The 12,612-nt window shown below is 31.9% G+C and overlaps 1 protein-coding gene across 5 annotated transcripts in view; it reads left to right on the top strand.

The window, feature by feature from the left end:
- Nucleotides 1-12,612, top strand: part of LOC118199148 (putative tRNA (uracil-O(2)-)-methyltransferase) — a 107,777-nt gene that overhangs the window by 4,702 nt on the left and 90,463 nt on the right. For all 5 annotated transcript variants that reach the window (XR_015038673.1, XM_085808039.1, XM_085808040.1 and 2 more), the window contains exon 2: nucleotides 770-1,176. Coding sequence is in view for 4 of the 5 variants with exons in the window: in XM_085808039.1 (XP_085664165.1) it covers nucleotides 770-1,176 (407 nt within the window). In the remaining variant the exon portion in view is untranslated. The remainder of the gene's footprint in view (nucleotides 1-769; nucleotides 1,177-12,612) is intronic.

Raw genomic sequence — 12,612 nt, 5'->3', positions numbered from 1 at the left:
TCAAAAACACTACTTAAAATATAAATGAGCACATACATTAAATTAATACATACATAAATACCCATTTCGAATTCACTTTAGTTACGGCCATGGGATTCAAAAATTCACGAACACTGTTTCACACAACACAGAATAAAGCCAAATACGAAATTTCCAGATTTTTTCCCGATTTCCCCCCTTTTCCGATTAAAGAACCGTAATTCGTCCATTAATATCACATGACATATCCCATGATCTCTCATTTCCCTCACACAAAATAATGCGTAATCGGAACTGAGTACTGCTCACATTATTACCAAAGTCCCAGGTAGTAACCTTTATCGCCTCCAAAATGTCGCCAAACTACCAGTTACCATATTGTAAAGATCAACCAAAATGTCTTTTAGAGTAAACAGCCTTTTATTATTGCATCTCAGTTTATGCATTGACTTAAACCCATTTTTTATTGCTTCTTAGTTTATGCACTGATTTACTTATATTCAGAAATCTGGTGTAGTTATCAGCTTTTCCTTATTTGTGATATTAAGGTTGTATTAAATTTATGAGTAACAAAAAACTTGAGCTGAATGAATTCCAAAGTTTTGTGTGTGTGTGTGTAATAGTTAATAGATGTTCTTTGCAAATTTAATATTATATTCATGGTGCGGCTTTTCTTTGAATCCCAGATTATTTAAAGGTGGAAAATTGTTGATCAACATAAAAGTAAAAATATCCAAAATTTACTTCAAGTTTCATTTCGTGTGTTTTAATACTGAATTATTTTTTTAAGATGCTGTAATATGGAAAGTAACTGGATAAAAGTACATGAACAAACTGTTAACAGTGAATCATCTACATTTAACTTCTGGAGTGGAATAAATGTTTGGATTGAGAGACCGCATATTATAAATCGTAAACTGTTGGCAGTTGAGGTATTGGAAATATGGATGATTTCTGGCAAAGATACGTTCAGTATGGAAGATATATTATTTGAATTATTAGCACTTTATGAAGTTTCAATGAGAGACATTGAAGCAGTATTTAAGAATGAATATTTTCACATAAAGAAAATAACCTCTTATAAACAAGAAATTCCAGAATGTGAAAAGAGTGAAAATTCTGCTATATTCATTTTTAGAAAACTGCTTCCAAGAAATTTGGATAAATTTCATGAAGTTTTGGAAGTTATTGCAATAGGTAATATTATTTTTACATTTTATGCAATATATTTTCAGTTTCTTAAATAAAAAATCCCTTACAATATATTTTTTCTGTTCCAGTTTCGTAAGATCCGATGTTAATAATTATAGTAATTGTATCAGAAATTTTATTTACAAGTTCTCCAATGACTTAATGAGGAATCAAGCAATGTCTAATAAACATATAGTAAGCATTGCATTAAAAAAGATGCAAAATGTTAAAAAGATACAAAATTGAATAAAAAATGATATGGAAACATACTTATTTGTTATATATAGTATATAATAGTAATATTAAATTTTGTAGGTAGTTAATAAGTACATGGAAGTATCTTGTCCTAAAATTTAGCAAAATTCTTAGACAGAACAAAAAGAAAATTTCTTTATCAATGATTCTGATGCCAAAATTTGTTTCACATACAGGGTAAAAAAAAGGGGGTGATATTAAACAACCACAACGGTGATCCAGTTATTGACCCTCCTTGTTTCTGCCATGTTATGAAAAATACATTGTACAGCAGCACAAGCCCATTATTGCCAGAGCTTGAAAGCAAGCAGCTTAAGAATTTAAAAAATTTGGAACTAAATTCAGAATTAATTAATCCCAGCAAAAACCCAATTTTAGAAAATTATTCACAACATTAACCAATATATAATTAGTTCAAGCTTGCAAGCAGTTTTTTCCTTTTAATTCTTTTTGCAGAATGGAAGCGCCAAGCACAGGGCAGCATTAAAAGGAATATTAATAAACTTCATTTTTGCAATTACAGTAATGCAAATTATACTTAAAATGAACTTTACAAAAAGGTGAAAGAACTAAAAAAAAAAAAAAAAAAATTATCATCACTACTATAGACAAAGCTAGCAATAACTTCAGTATTATCTGTAAATATTTCTATCAACAAATTAAAACAATGAACTAAATAATAAAATTACCTACGAAATTTCTAATAATCAAGAAAGCACACTAATTAATAAATAAAAACACAAAAACAATACTCTGTGATTATCTCTCCATCTTTGACAAGAATAATTGTAGGTAAAAATATATTTACAGGTGCCCTTTGTCGATCTTTAGTGGTACATGGATATCGAGTTTGTGCAATTCTTTGACTTCTTATTTTGGCTTTGTGTAGTGCCGATTTTTTGCACATCGACACTATACATTTGCAAACATCTCTGTCTTCTCTGGGATTCGAACTCGGTCCCTTAGGTACTGTAGTATGCTCCCCTAACCACCATACTGTCTGGGTGACTGTTTTTAAGTTAAAACAGTTCAATAATACACTCTGCATATACACACACACACACAAAGAAAAGGACAGTTGTGTGTTTTCCATTCTACTGGGCCAATTGAGCAAATTTAATTTGCATTTTCCCCGTCTCGAAAGCGCAACTTAAGATATATATTAGATTTATATAATCATTGAACATAGGTATTTTGACACAAAATGTAACTTTTTCTGAAGTGACACACAGATTTGTTTTCCACATTTTGATTCTACGACTCTAATTATGCCTAAATAGTAAATTTTGTAAAATGTGGCGAGAAATTTGCTGAGAAATTAAAAAAATTATGTGGGCATAACTGTTTTCAGTTTGCACCAAGAATAATTCCCTTGGCGGAATTCGTAATTTATGGTAACCTGTTTTCTTTTTCCTTTCATAGTGCACAAGTGAAAGTTAATAAAAGAAAATTATTTGAAAGATATAAATGATGAAAAAGGTGCATCACTTATTCTTTTAAATAATTTTCTTTATATTATATTTTTTAATTACAGTTGTTATTTTTAGGTAATTTTTCCTTTTCAGAATTTCATTTTAATTGTTTGAGTTGCATGGTTTCATTAATTAGTTGTTTTAAAATTTTCTATTTATTCATTTAAACTGCATATTTTAACTATATTTATTAATATAAATTTTCAAGAATTTGATTATATTTATTTGAATTGCATGTCTTTTGAAAGAATACTTTGTGACTCAGACTCAGGGCCCGACACAACCTAACTGTGGCCAGGGACAAAAACTTCCTTGGGGGCACCCATCTGCTTCAGTAATGAAGAGTTAAACTTTATGGAGGTGTTTAAATTTTTATAATAAACTTTCTATTTGATTTGAGGCCCCCGCTCTGATGTGGGGGCCCGGGGCAACTGCCCCATATGTCCCTGCCTTTGTGTGGCTCTGCCCAGACTGTAATGCATTTTAAAACTGCATATATTGAAAGAGAAAATACATTAATGCACAGTTAATGACATTCCTTTCAATAGGCGATTCAGAAAAGATGTGTAACCATCAGTTTAATTTAGGATGAGTTGCATATATTGCTTTAATCAGTTTTATCATCTGACTTTTAGTTTCTTAAAATGTTATTCATATTTTAATCAAATTTTAAAATCTCAAGAAATAGCATATGATTTAAAAATACTTAAATTGAAAATTATTATGCAAAAAAATTTTTTTCTTCTTAATGCCGTGTTTTTCCTCAGGCATTTTGCAATTATTAAAAAATCAACCACCTTTTTTTCTTGTTTGCTATATACCACAAACATTTTTCAAACATCTTGGTATTTCTGACATTTATTTAAGGTTTTCCATTCTGTTTTGTTAGTATTCGTTCAGCGTAAAATAGCAAAGCAGCTTTTACTATGATACTGAATGTCTTTAGATGCTAGGCATTTTAAAGGCTAAAGATGAAAGGAAAGTGGTTTCACCAGTAGGAAAAGAAGTCTTTAGGTGATATCCGTATACATGCTTCGATAAATTCTTGAATCTTCAACTAATTCGACTGAGCCATCTTGAAATCATCTGTTTGTGGTATGATATGACGTTCTACGATCTAACTGAAATTTACACAGCCATTCCTCGGTGAACCAAAGGTTCAGTGAACCTGGTTAAAAACCTATCCCAGTAGATCAGCAATTTAATATTTTTCAAACGTTGACAAACATAGTTCTGGAAAAATAAGATGCAAGTCCAGATTAATGTGAACAGGAAAGTCGATGTTGTTGACAAAATTTCTACATTGAGCACTGAGGCACATTAGACGTACGATAATAATTTCGGAATATAGCTGTATTTGAGTGCGTAGCTGGATAGAGAGCATAAGAATGGCATAACTGGTGCCACCTATTGGTCGTTTCAGCAGACCTTGAAACTGGGGAAGAGTCGGAGCAGTCTTGGGCCAGCGAGAAAGAAAGTGATAGGTGGGCGAGAAATACTCAGTGTGCAGGAGGGCTCTTTTCATTGCTATACAATTTTGAAAGATAGCCGAAAGTAAGGGGAGGGGGGAGAGGGAGGGATTAGCCTGAGAAGGTGGAGTTATTAAGTTTAAGTTAATTAATGAGGAGTTACAATTGAAAGATATTTATTGAATAAACTATTTGTTTGAGTATTTAATTATTTAGAATTTGGATTACTTGCTTCTTCAAGGATTAGAAAAATGTTATAAATTTTCTCTATGACTGTTTTTGCGTTTCTTATCTCATTTAGCTTCTGACTGATGAGAAGTGTTAATTTGAATAGCTGAATGCTGAAAATAACTTCAAGTTCTTTTATTGCATTAAAAAATTCCAGAAAGACTGAAGGGGAGTTGTTTGAGAATTTTTTAGTAGGATTAGGTTTGGATGTAGTGGGAGTATTGCTAGGCTGATTTAAGTTAGTTTCTGACTGCTGAGACTTATCACTTTGTGGTAAATTTTGTATTACTTCCAAGTAAGATTTTTTTTGCACTGATTAGTGCTTGAATTTTTAGGTTTCGGGAACTTTAAACAACCACGATAAGACGCGGGGTGAGAATAACTACAATAACACATATGGGATTTTCTAGGAAACCTTTTTTAGGGCAGAGTGAAGTTTTGTGATCTCCTGTGCATTTAACGCAGCATGGTGCATGAAAATAATTTTCAGAGGAGTGATGCTATTTTTGAGAATTGTGGCAATGTAGAATGAGGTTTTTGTTGATGTATCTTTGAATTTCAACTATGAATAATGAGAAAATGAGTGATGTTATGCATAGAGTCGATGTTGGGTGTGGGTAGAAGTTGCGCTTAGAATAATGGCATGGGTTGTCGTATTCGTAATCGTGTCATTTGAACTACTTTGTGTATTTTGTATCCTAGCTCTGTTAGAATGTTGCTAATTTCTGTGGTGTTCATATCGATTGGTAATCCTTGAATTACAACTTTGATAGGTTTTTTTATATTGTGCTTTGATGAGATAATGTTCGACTGAGTGATTTTTGAGCTAAGTGGTGAGTGTTCTGTAGTCATCTGAGGTGTTTGGAAAAACTTTGAGAAATTTGCTGCTAGCTTTACTGTAGAATTTGGAGGATGTCTGGGTGGCGAGTTGTTTTAAGTAAACGTTTTGCTTAATGTTATCTGGAGACTTAATCATGATTGGGGGTGCTTATTTTTCCTTAGGTGGCAGGGGAGTTTGTTCTTCAGGGTCTGCGGGTTGACTATTTTGAATATTTTGATTATCTCAATTATATTTAGCATTATCTGCGTTTAGAACGTTAAATTTATTACTTATGGTTATAGGATTTTTTGCTATATGATCTTTTTTACCAATTTTAGCTACATGCGTGGGTTTAAGGAATCCATCATTTTGAGTTGAATTATCATCTGAGAGATCAGAGTTATCCTGTTGTTTTCTTTTTAATTGATGCAAGCTAACATTTCTATTCAGTTTAGAAGGGGAAGGTTTATCACACTGAGAAATTAAAAGATCTCGCTTACTATGAGATAATCCTTCTGTAAGGTGTCTTCTCGAAGCATCTTTGCCATAACTTCGGTGTAAGTATCTGGAGCGGTGATTGGCCTGGCGGCATCGAATTGCTTTTTTGTATCCTTGGTTGTTTTGATTGTAGATTCCAATATCATAATCTGCATATTTAGTTGAGCAAGTTGTGCTTCATAGTCGGGTCAATCATCATCAGGTGGTCCATGTTCCATAGCGGTCATCATATCATTCTCACTGTCATCCATAGGCGCACTGCAATCGGAAAAACTTTTATCCGGAGGAAGAACATCATGGTTTGGCATAAGATCATGGCTCACCATGAGAGCAGCAGAAGAGCGACCTGCACCCACGGAGGCTGAAGGCAGAATAAACACACAACCATTCATTTGAAAAATAGTCACCTTTTACCTTCACTTGTCAATATTTCCTCCCGGTCCCGTTACCACAGGCTCCTTTGCTGGTATATTTGATGCACTGCACTATGCAAAAAAACATTAGCAAAATATGGTATAAACCTCCAGGTTATGTTCCTTTGAAAACACAACTTTTTTTAAATGGATATCAAATTGTTGTTCTCTCTTCTAATTTCTGTCTTTCCTTCTAAATTTGTTTCTACATTTCTTCTTGTATATTTGTTTTCAGTGTTAATGCAAGAATATTATGATTTTTTTATCTTTACATTTCTATAAATTTTGTATTCTTCTCAGATTCTTTTAAAATTTCAGTTGCATTTTCAGGGAGATTGCTTTTAATTTTCTATACATTTTAGCTGTAAATAAAGTAAAAGCCAAAGGATAGACATTTGAGTTAAAAAATATTTTTAGCAAATGACGAAGTATTCCCAAACTTTTCTGCTCAGCAGGAGACAGTGTTTATTCTATCCCACCAAGTGACCCAATCTTGAGTGCAAACAATCTAAATCATAAGATTTTAACAATTTTGGGGCAAATAATTTCCATATTAAAGAGTATATGTTTTTACATAATCTGTAATAGTATGAGAGAAAACTAGCTACTTGAAATATTCATTGTAAGAGGATTAACGTAAAAATTTATGCTTCATGTATTTTTGCTAAAAGGTGGAATATAATCCAAACTGTCAAACTCTTAAAGTTTAAATTATGCTTAAATTTTAGCTTAAATTTTAATTTGAAATTATGTGCTATGAAATGTGTATAGCATGCATAAGATTTTTGTTTTTATGGAAAAAAGCAAAGTATTAGTCCAAAAATAGTTAAGTTTCAATGAGCCAAAGATGAACAAACTCCTCCTCCTGAAAAAGAAAAATACTGGAAATTCGACCTTGAATTAGTTCGTTTATCAAAAATACATGCTTTGATATTCACTTCAACTTGCATTCGAATACCTAGTTCCAACAACCGTTTTGTTGAAAATTCAGGGTAAGAATATATTTAAGGGTGCCCCTTGGATTATCACTAAGTTGTTTCATTTATGGTAACGTGAGTAGTTGAATGTTATGGAAACCCTATTTTGATGTAATTGGTTTCGTGATTGCAGTGAATTTGATTGATGGGAAGAGATTTGTAAGTGTGTTTGCGTGTTGAATGTTGGGTAGGAAATACATTGGTTATTTTGTGGCTTACATGGTAAAATGGCTGAATGTGGCAAGATTAATTTGAATTTCTATATGATTTGGAACAAAAAGGAAAAAAAAGCATTAATTGACTGGTGTATAAATGAAGGTTTACTTAAGTAGCCATTATAAGTGTCCTGTTTGTACGAAAGAAATGCAATGGTCGAATTTCGGAGGATACCAGTACTACGGAGGATATTTTTTACTCTTATTTTTGTGAATTTATGTTGTGATGCCAGTATACAGATTCTAGTTCAGATAATTTTAGCAAGTTTTTGGATGCTGTTAAGGAATTTTATTTGACTAGAAATTCCTAAATAAGGTAAGTGGATATTTTGTTTGTGCAAGGCTAAGATGAATTTACTTTTTTATGTTATTTCATTTTTTAATTTAAAATGTAGTTTAATGAGAATATATATTTTTTGTTTGACTCTAGTGTAGAACTGACTGCTCCTTTGATTTAAGTGAAAAATAGATTGATGTATATATGGGCAAAGTCAAGGGAGTGCATAATGCCAAGTTTGTGCAATTCTCTGATGATTTTTTTTTTTAAAATGAAAATAAGCTGATGTGTACATGGATACCGAGTTTATACAGCTTGTTATTTTGGCTTTGTGTAGTGGCGATTTTTGGCCCAAGGCCAAAATATTCAGTCACTGTGACCATGTACGGACAAAAATTGCCAATTTCCACCAAGGGGCACCTGTAAATATATTTTTACCAAATTGAAGACTTACCAAGGCTGAAGTTATTGAAGTTTAGTGTATACTCACTCTGTGGTAATTAAGTAATCAGAGTGCATAAAAAAAATAGGGTATCGAGCTCACACTGGTGAAACTTTCTGCCTTAATGCAAGTACAGTCAAAAGTCTTTAATCTGGACTCGTCAGGACTTCGGCGATTCCGGATTATCGGTTTTTCCGGATTATAGATTATCAATTTAAATCTGGTAAGATGGCATTATTAGAAATTATGAAATTAAAAATATGAAACCGTAATTTATGAAATAAGAGCAATTATGATCTAAAGGGTATCAAAATTTACAAAAAAAAAGCTTAATATTTATTTGTTTACATAATTAAACATTTCTTTCAATGCGCGCATGCGTAAAGCATACATTACGCATAGTCGAAATCAGAAAGTTGCAACCAGAAAACTATTTGATGTGTATTTGTGATATTCATAATAACGAGGAATTTGATTTAAATCATATCAGACGGAGTACATCGAGATGAAATACGACATTTAGTAAGGCATTATAAGCCGAATAAAATAAAAACGTCTACCCTGAAGATAAGGACAGTGCTGACAGATCAACTTCCAGTTCATTGCGCGCCACGATGTCCCCCCCCCCTCCGCAGAGCAGTGTGAAATTGATAAACAGATTTCGGAATGGTTAGAGAAACAAAGGATATGCCTTTATTTATTTTTTGCAGCAATTCCACTTTTTGTTTGATGGACATCGAAACATGCTTTCGCTTTGTAGATCCTTTGGCAGCTCCAGAATCTGAAATTCTTTTTGACATAATCGAAAGTTCAACTTACTTTTATAAAATTGCTCTAACAGTCTGCAAATAATAATAATAATAATAATAATAATGAGCCGGATCCAATTCGAAGATTAAGGAACAATGCAATCTCAACATTAACTGAAATAGATAAATAGATAATACCGTTTGTTTTACATTAAATATGCATGCGTAAATGCATATGCACATGCGTAAACGCGTGCGCAGAAAGTTTGTAGCTTTGAGGTCCGGATTATAGATCATTCCAGATTATGGACGTCCGGATTATACTTTTGACTGTACAACAGGTAATGACAGAGAAGGCTTGTAGAGAGCTGGTTTTGACATTCCTCTAAGAATATTTATTGTTTTCTTTTTGTCTTTTCCATATTAAAAAAAATGAGAGACAGTTTTAGTTTTGGGGAAAGGAAATGCGAAGGAGACAAATCTGGAGAACATGTGGGATGACTAAAAACATATTAATTTGGGTATAGAATGTCTCTGCAAAGTGGTTATTCATATTGGTGAGAAGATTCTTTAGAATGGTCTTTGACAGAATAAGGTTCAGATTAAATATCTTCTGCTGAATTCTCAGCTGAACATTTAAAATTGCTGTATTATTTTGACACCTCATCTTGTATTATAAACCTAATGTCAATTTAAACACTTGCTTAATTTTCCCGTGTGATTAATGCAGGAACAGGGTTTGTAAGGTCCTTAAGAGCCCTTAAAAGTGTGTAGTTTTTTTTGCAATTGCATTTTAGTCCTTAATTTTGGCCAAAATCGGCAGAAGGTCCTTAATTTTAATCATCAGAAATGTCTGTCTGTTTTTTCGACTGCCATTTTGAGTGTGAATTAGCATTTTGGAGGAATAGTTTTTGGCGATTCACTGATATATATGGTTAAATTTGAATGGGTGAATGGGTTCATGGATTATAATTTGTTCCTGTTTCTAATATAAATGGTGAGATACTTAAGTTTCTAAGCAAGAAGTGAAACATAAGCATTTCAAGTTTCTAAACAATTTTTTGCTTTTGGATGTGAATCCTTTTATTAAATGGTTCTTTGGCAATTTTAAGATCAGCTTCTTTAGAAAGTTTTAATTCTGAGATCTGGGAAATTTTTTTTTTAAACATTGTAACATTGATAAATTTCATTAAAATAATTGTAATATATTGAAATTATATTGAAAAAATAACATTAAAATAAAATATTTTAATTTTTTACTGTCATATTATGGAAGTTCTATTTTGGCAGCTTATTGTGCATTATTTTGAATTTAAAAACAAACAAGCTGTAATGCTATAAAGCATAATTTATGAAATAGTTTTTAGCAAAAGCAAAATTAGCTGTGTAATTAATTAAAAATGGCTTTTTAATTTTTTCATGGTAAGAGTTTTTCCCACATGTAATTTTCTCAGAATATTCAGAATTCTCAGTATATGCATCAGTTTTCTCTATAAAATTAATTTTGTACTTTTTTCCTCTGGTTTTTCCCCCCTCCAAAATATGTCTGCCCTTAAAAAAAAAAAAAAAAAAAAAAAAAAAAAAAAAAAAAAAAAAGACATATTTTGGACAGACATAGTTGATACATAATTAGTTGTTACATAATTGATAAGGGTAATTTTTCTTTTGAATTTTAGACATTGCAGCTTGGAAAGTTTAGAAGAATATGAAGGCATAATTTATAGACCCACGATTCTAGAAGATTCCAGAAAAATACGACTAATATGTAATGGATGTATTTTACGGAAAGTTTTAATACCAGAAGTCTTTTTCTTAACGTTTTTATCTTCCCTTTATTTTCTCTACTTTTTGCTAAACACAAGTATGGAAAATATCAAAAAAGCTTCAAATATTAGCACATGGACAGGCATTATAGAAAGGAATTTTTTTATTAATGAAGAAATTGAAAATTGATAATTTAAAAGATTCATCTAATATGTCTTAAAGCATTATACACAGGGCTGGGGGGTAGGCATTTTCCAACCTGATGCAATCTCTGTGGATCCTAAATTCTGCAACCTTTCTGAATTGTGCTTCCAATGCCAGCTCTAAATTCTAAAAATTTTTCTATTTCTAGATTTTTGTCGCTCGATGTGTCACTAAATTCTAAAAATTCTACCACACCATCTCTTAACTGTCCCTTACCATATATATTTCTTATGAATGTTCATATTACTAAAGAAATAAAATTAGCAGCTTTTTCTATACAGTTTAAATGCATTTAGTTTTTTTTAAATAACAGAAATCCTTAATTAAATCCAAAAAATTTTAAATGAAAAGCAAATGTATTGAAGAAAGACACTGAATACATAAAGAAAATTATTCTTCAAAGATATGTACAGTTATTATGTAAATTACCCAGTTGTTTATAATTTGAGCCTTTACTATAATTTCCCATTTTTGTTTCCTCATATGATAGAGTTACTGAGCCAGCATATATTAAAATTAAATTGTATAGGCTTTGACCACTAGTCCACATTTTTAGTTTGAATTTGACTGTTCTTGTTTAATTACATCATCACGAGCTGTAATTTATTTTGTTAGCATCAGAACATGCTTTTATGGTCTAAGTTCTTTTTAAATAAGAGGTTTATTTAAACCTTTGTCTGAGTTTAACACATAGCGATAATTTGTTTCACGTCTGTCGGGGGTGGGTGGACTATTTGGCTTTTACTAGATCAAGTAAACCCCCATAGGTACATTGTGGAGAGGTTGACAAGTTTGAAGATGAAGTACGCAGAAACTAGTGAGAACATTGGTTTGCATATTGAGACAGACTTCTGATTGTTAGAAAAGATGCTTAAACCTTTGAAGGGCACCGGTATATATAATATATACCGGTTGTTTGCCAATTTTTTTAACCTCCGAAAAAATGCTAATTTTTCTACACCAAAAGCTATAATCGTAAGTGTCTAGTGTTTTCTTTTGATTCTAAATGGCAAAATCACCCTATGAATGCTCAATATTTTACAGTTATGAAATTAATATACCTTGTTCCAAGGTATCATGTTGAAAGATTGATAAATTCTATTGGAGGGAAAGAAAAAATTCAAAGTCTGCAAATATATGACGTACACATGCTGAATCTTATATATTTACTTCATTTCAGTCAGAAGTTATAATTAACAGAAGATTATTTATACGATTTTAAAACCGGTATATAATATATACCGGCGCCCACACTGAGGGTACCACGCCAATAGATGGCAGCACCAGTCTTCTCCTTTTCTACTCTGTGACGACATAATTCCTTTATAATTATAACAGTTTAGGAGGTAATAATTTTCATGATTAATTTATAAGTCGTTTAGGATTAAATATTATGTTCATGGAGGAATGGGGAGTTTACTGACCCTGCGCTAGGACTGAATACAAGTATATTAGTTTCATTTATTCTTTGTGTACTCAGCTCAAGTTTCATTCGTCTGTGTTTAGCTAAATTTTTATTTCAACACTTATCCCTTTCTCAAGAGAAAGACTTATCGATTTCAAAATTGCCGTCTGGGGTCAAAACTTTACACAATTGTGGGGGGTTAAACGTGGCATGCTAGCCCCCAAAAGACACTTGTTGCTTCCTATTTTCCAAAA

Source organism: Stegodyphus dumicola, chromosome X1, assembly GCF_044657685.1.
Source record: "Stegodyphus dumicola isolate Sdum_Otavi_A_Nest chromosome X1, ASM4465768v1".
Taxonomy (NCBI): domain Eukaryota; kingdom Metazoa; phylum Arthropoda; class Arachnida; order Araneae; family Eresidae; genus Stegodyphus; species Stegodyphus dumicola.
The sequence above is the reverse complement of the archived record's forward strand: the minus strand, read 5'-3'. Positions and strand labels throughout refer to the sequence as shown.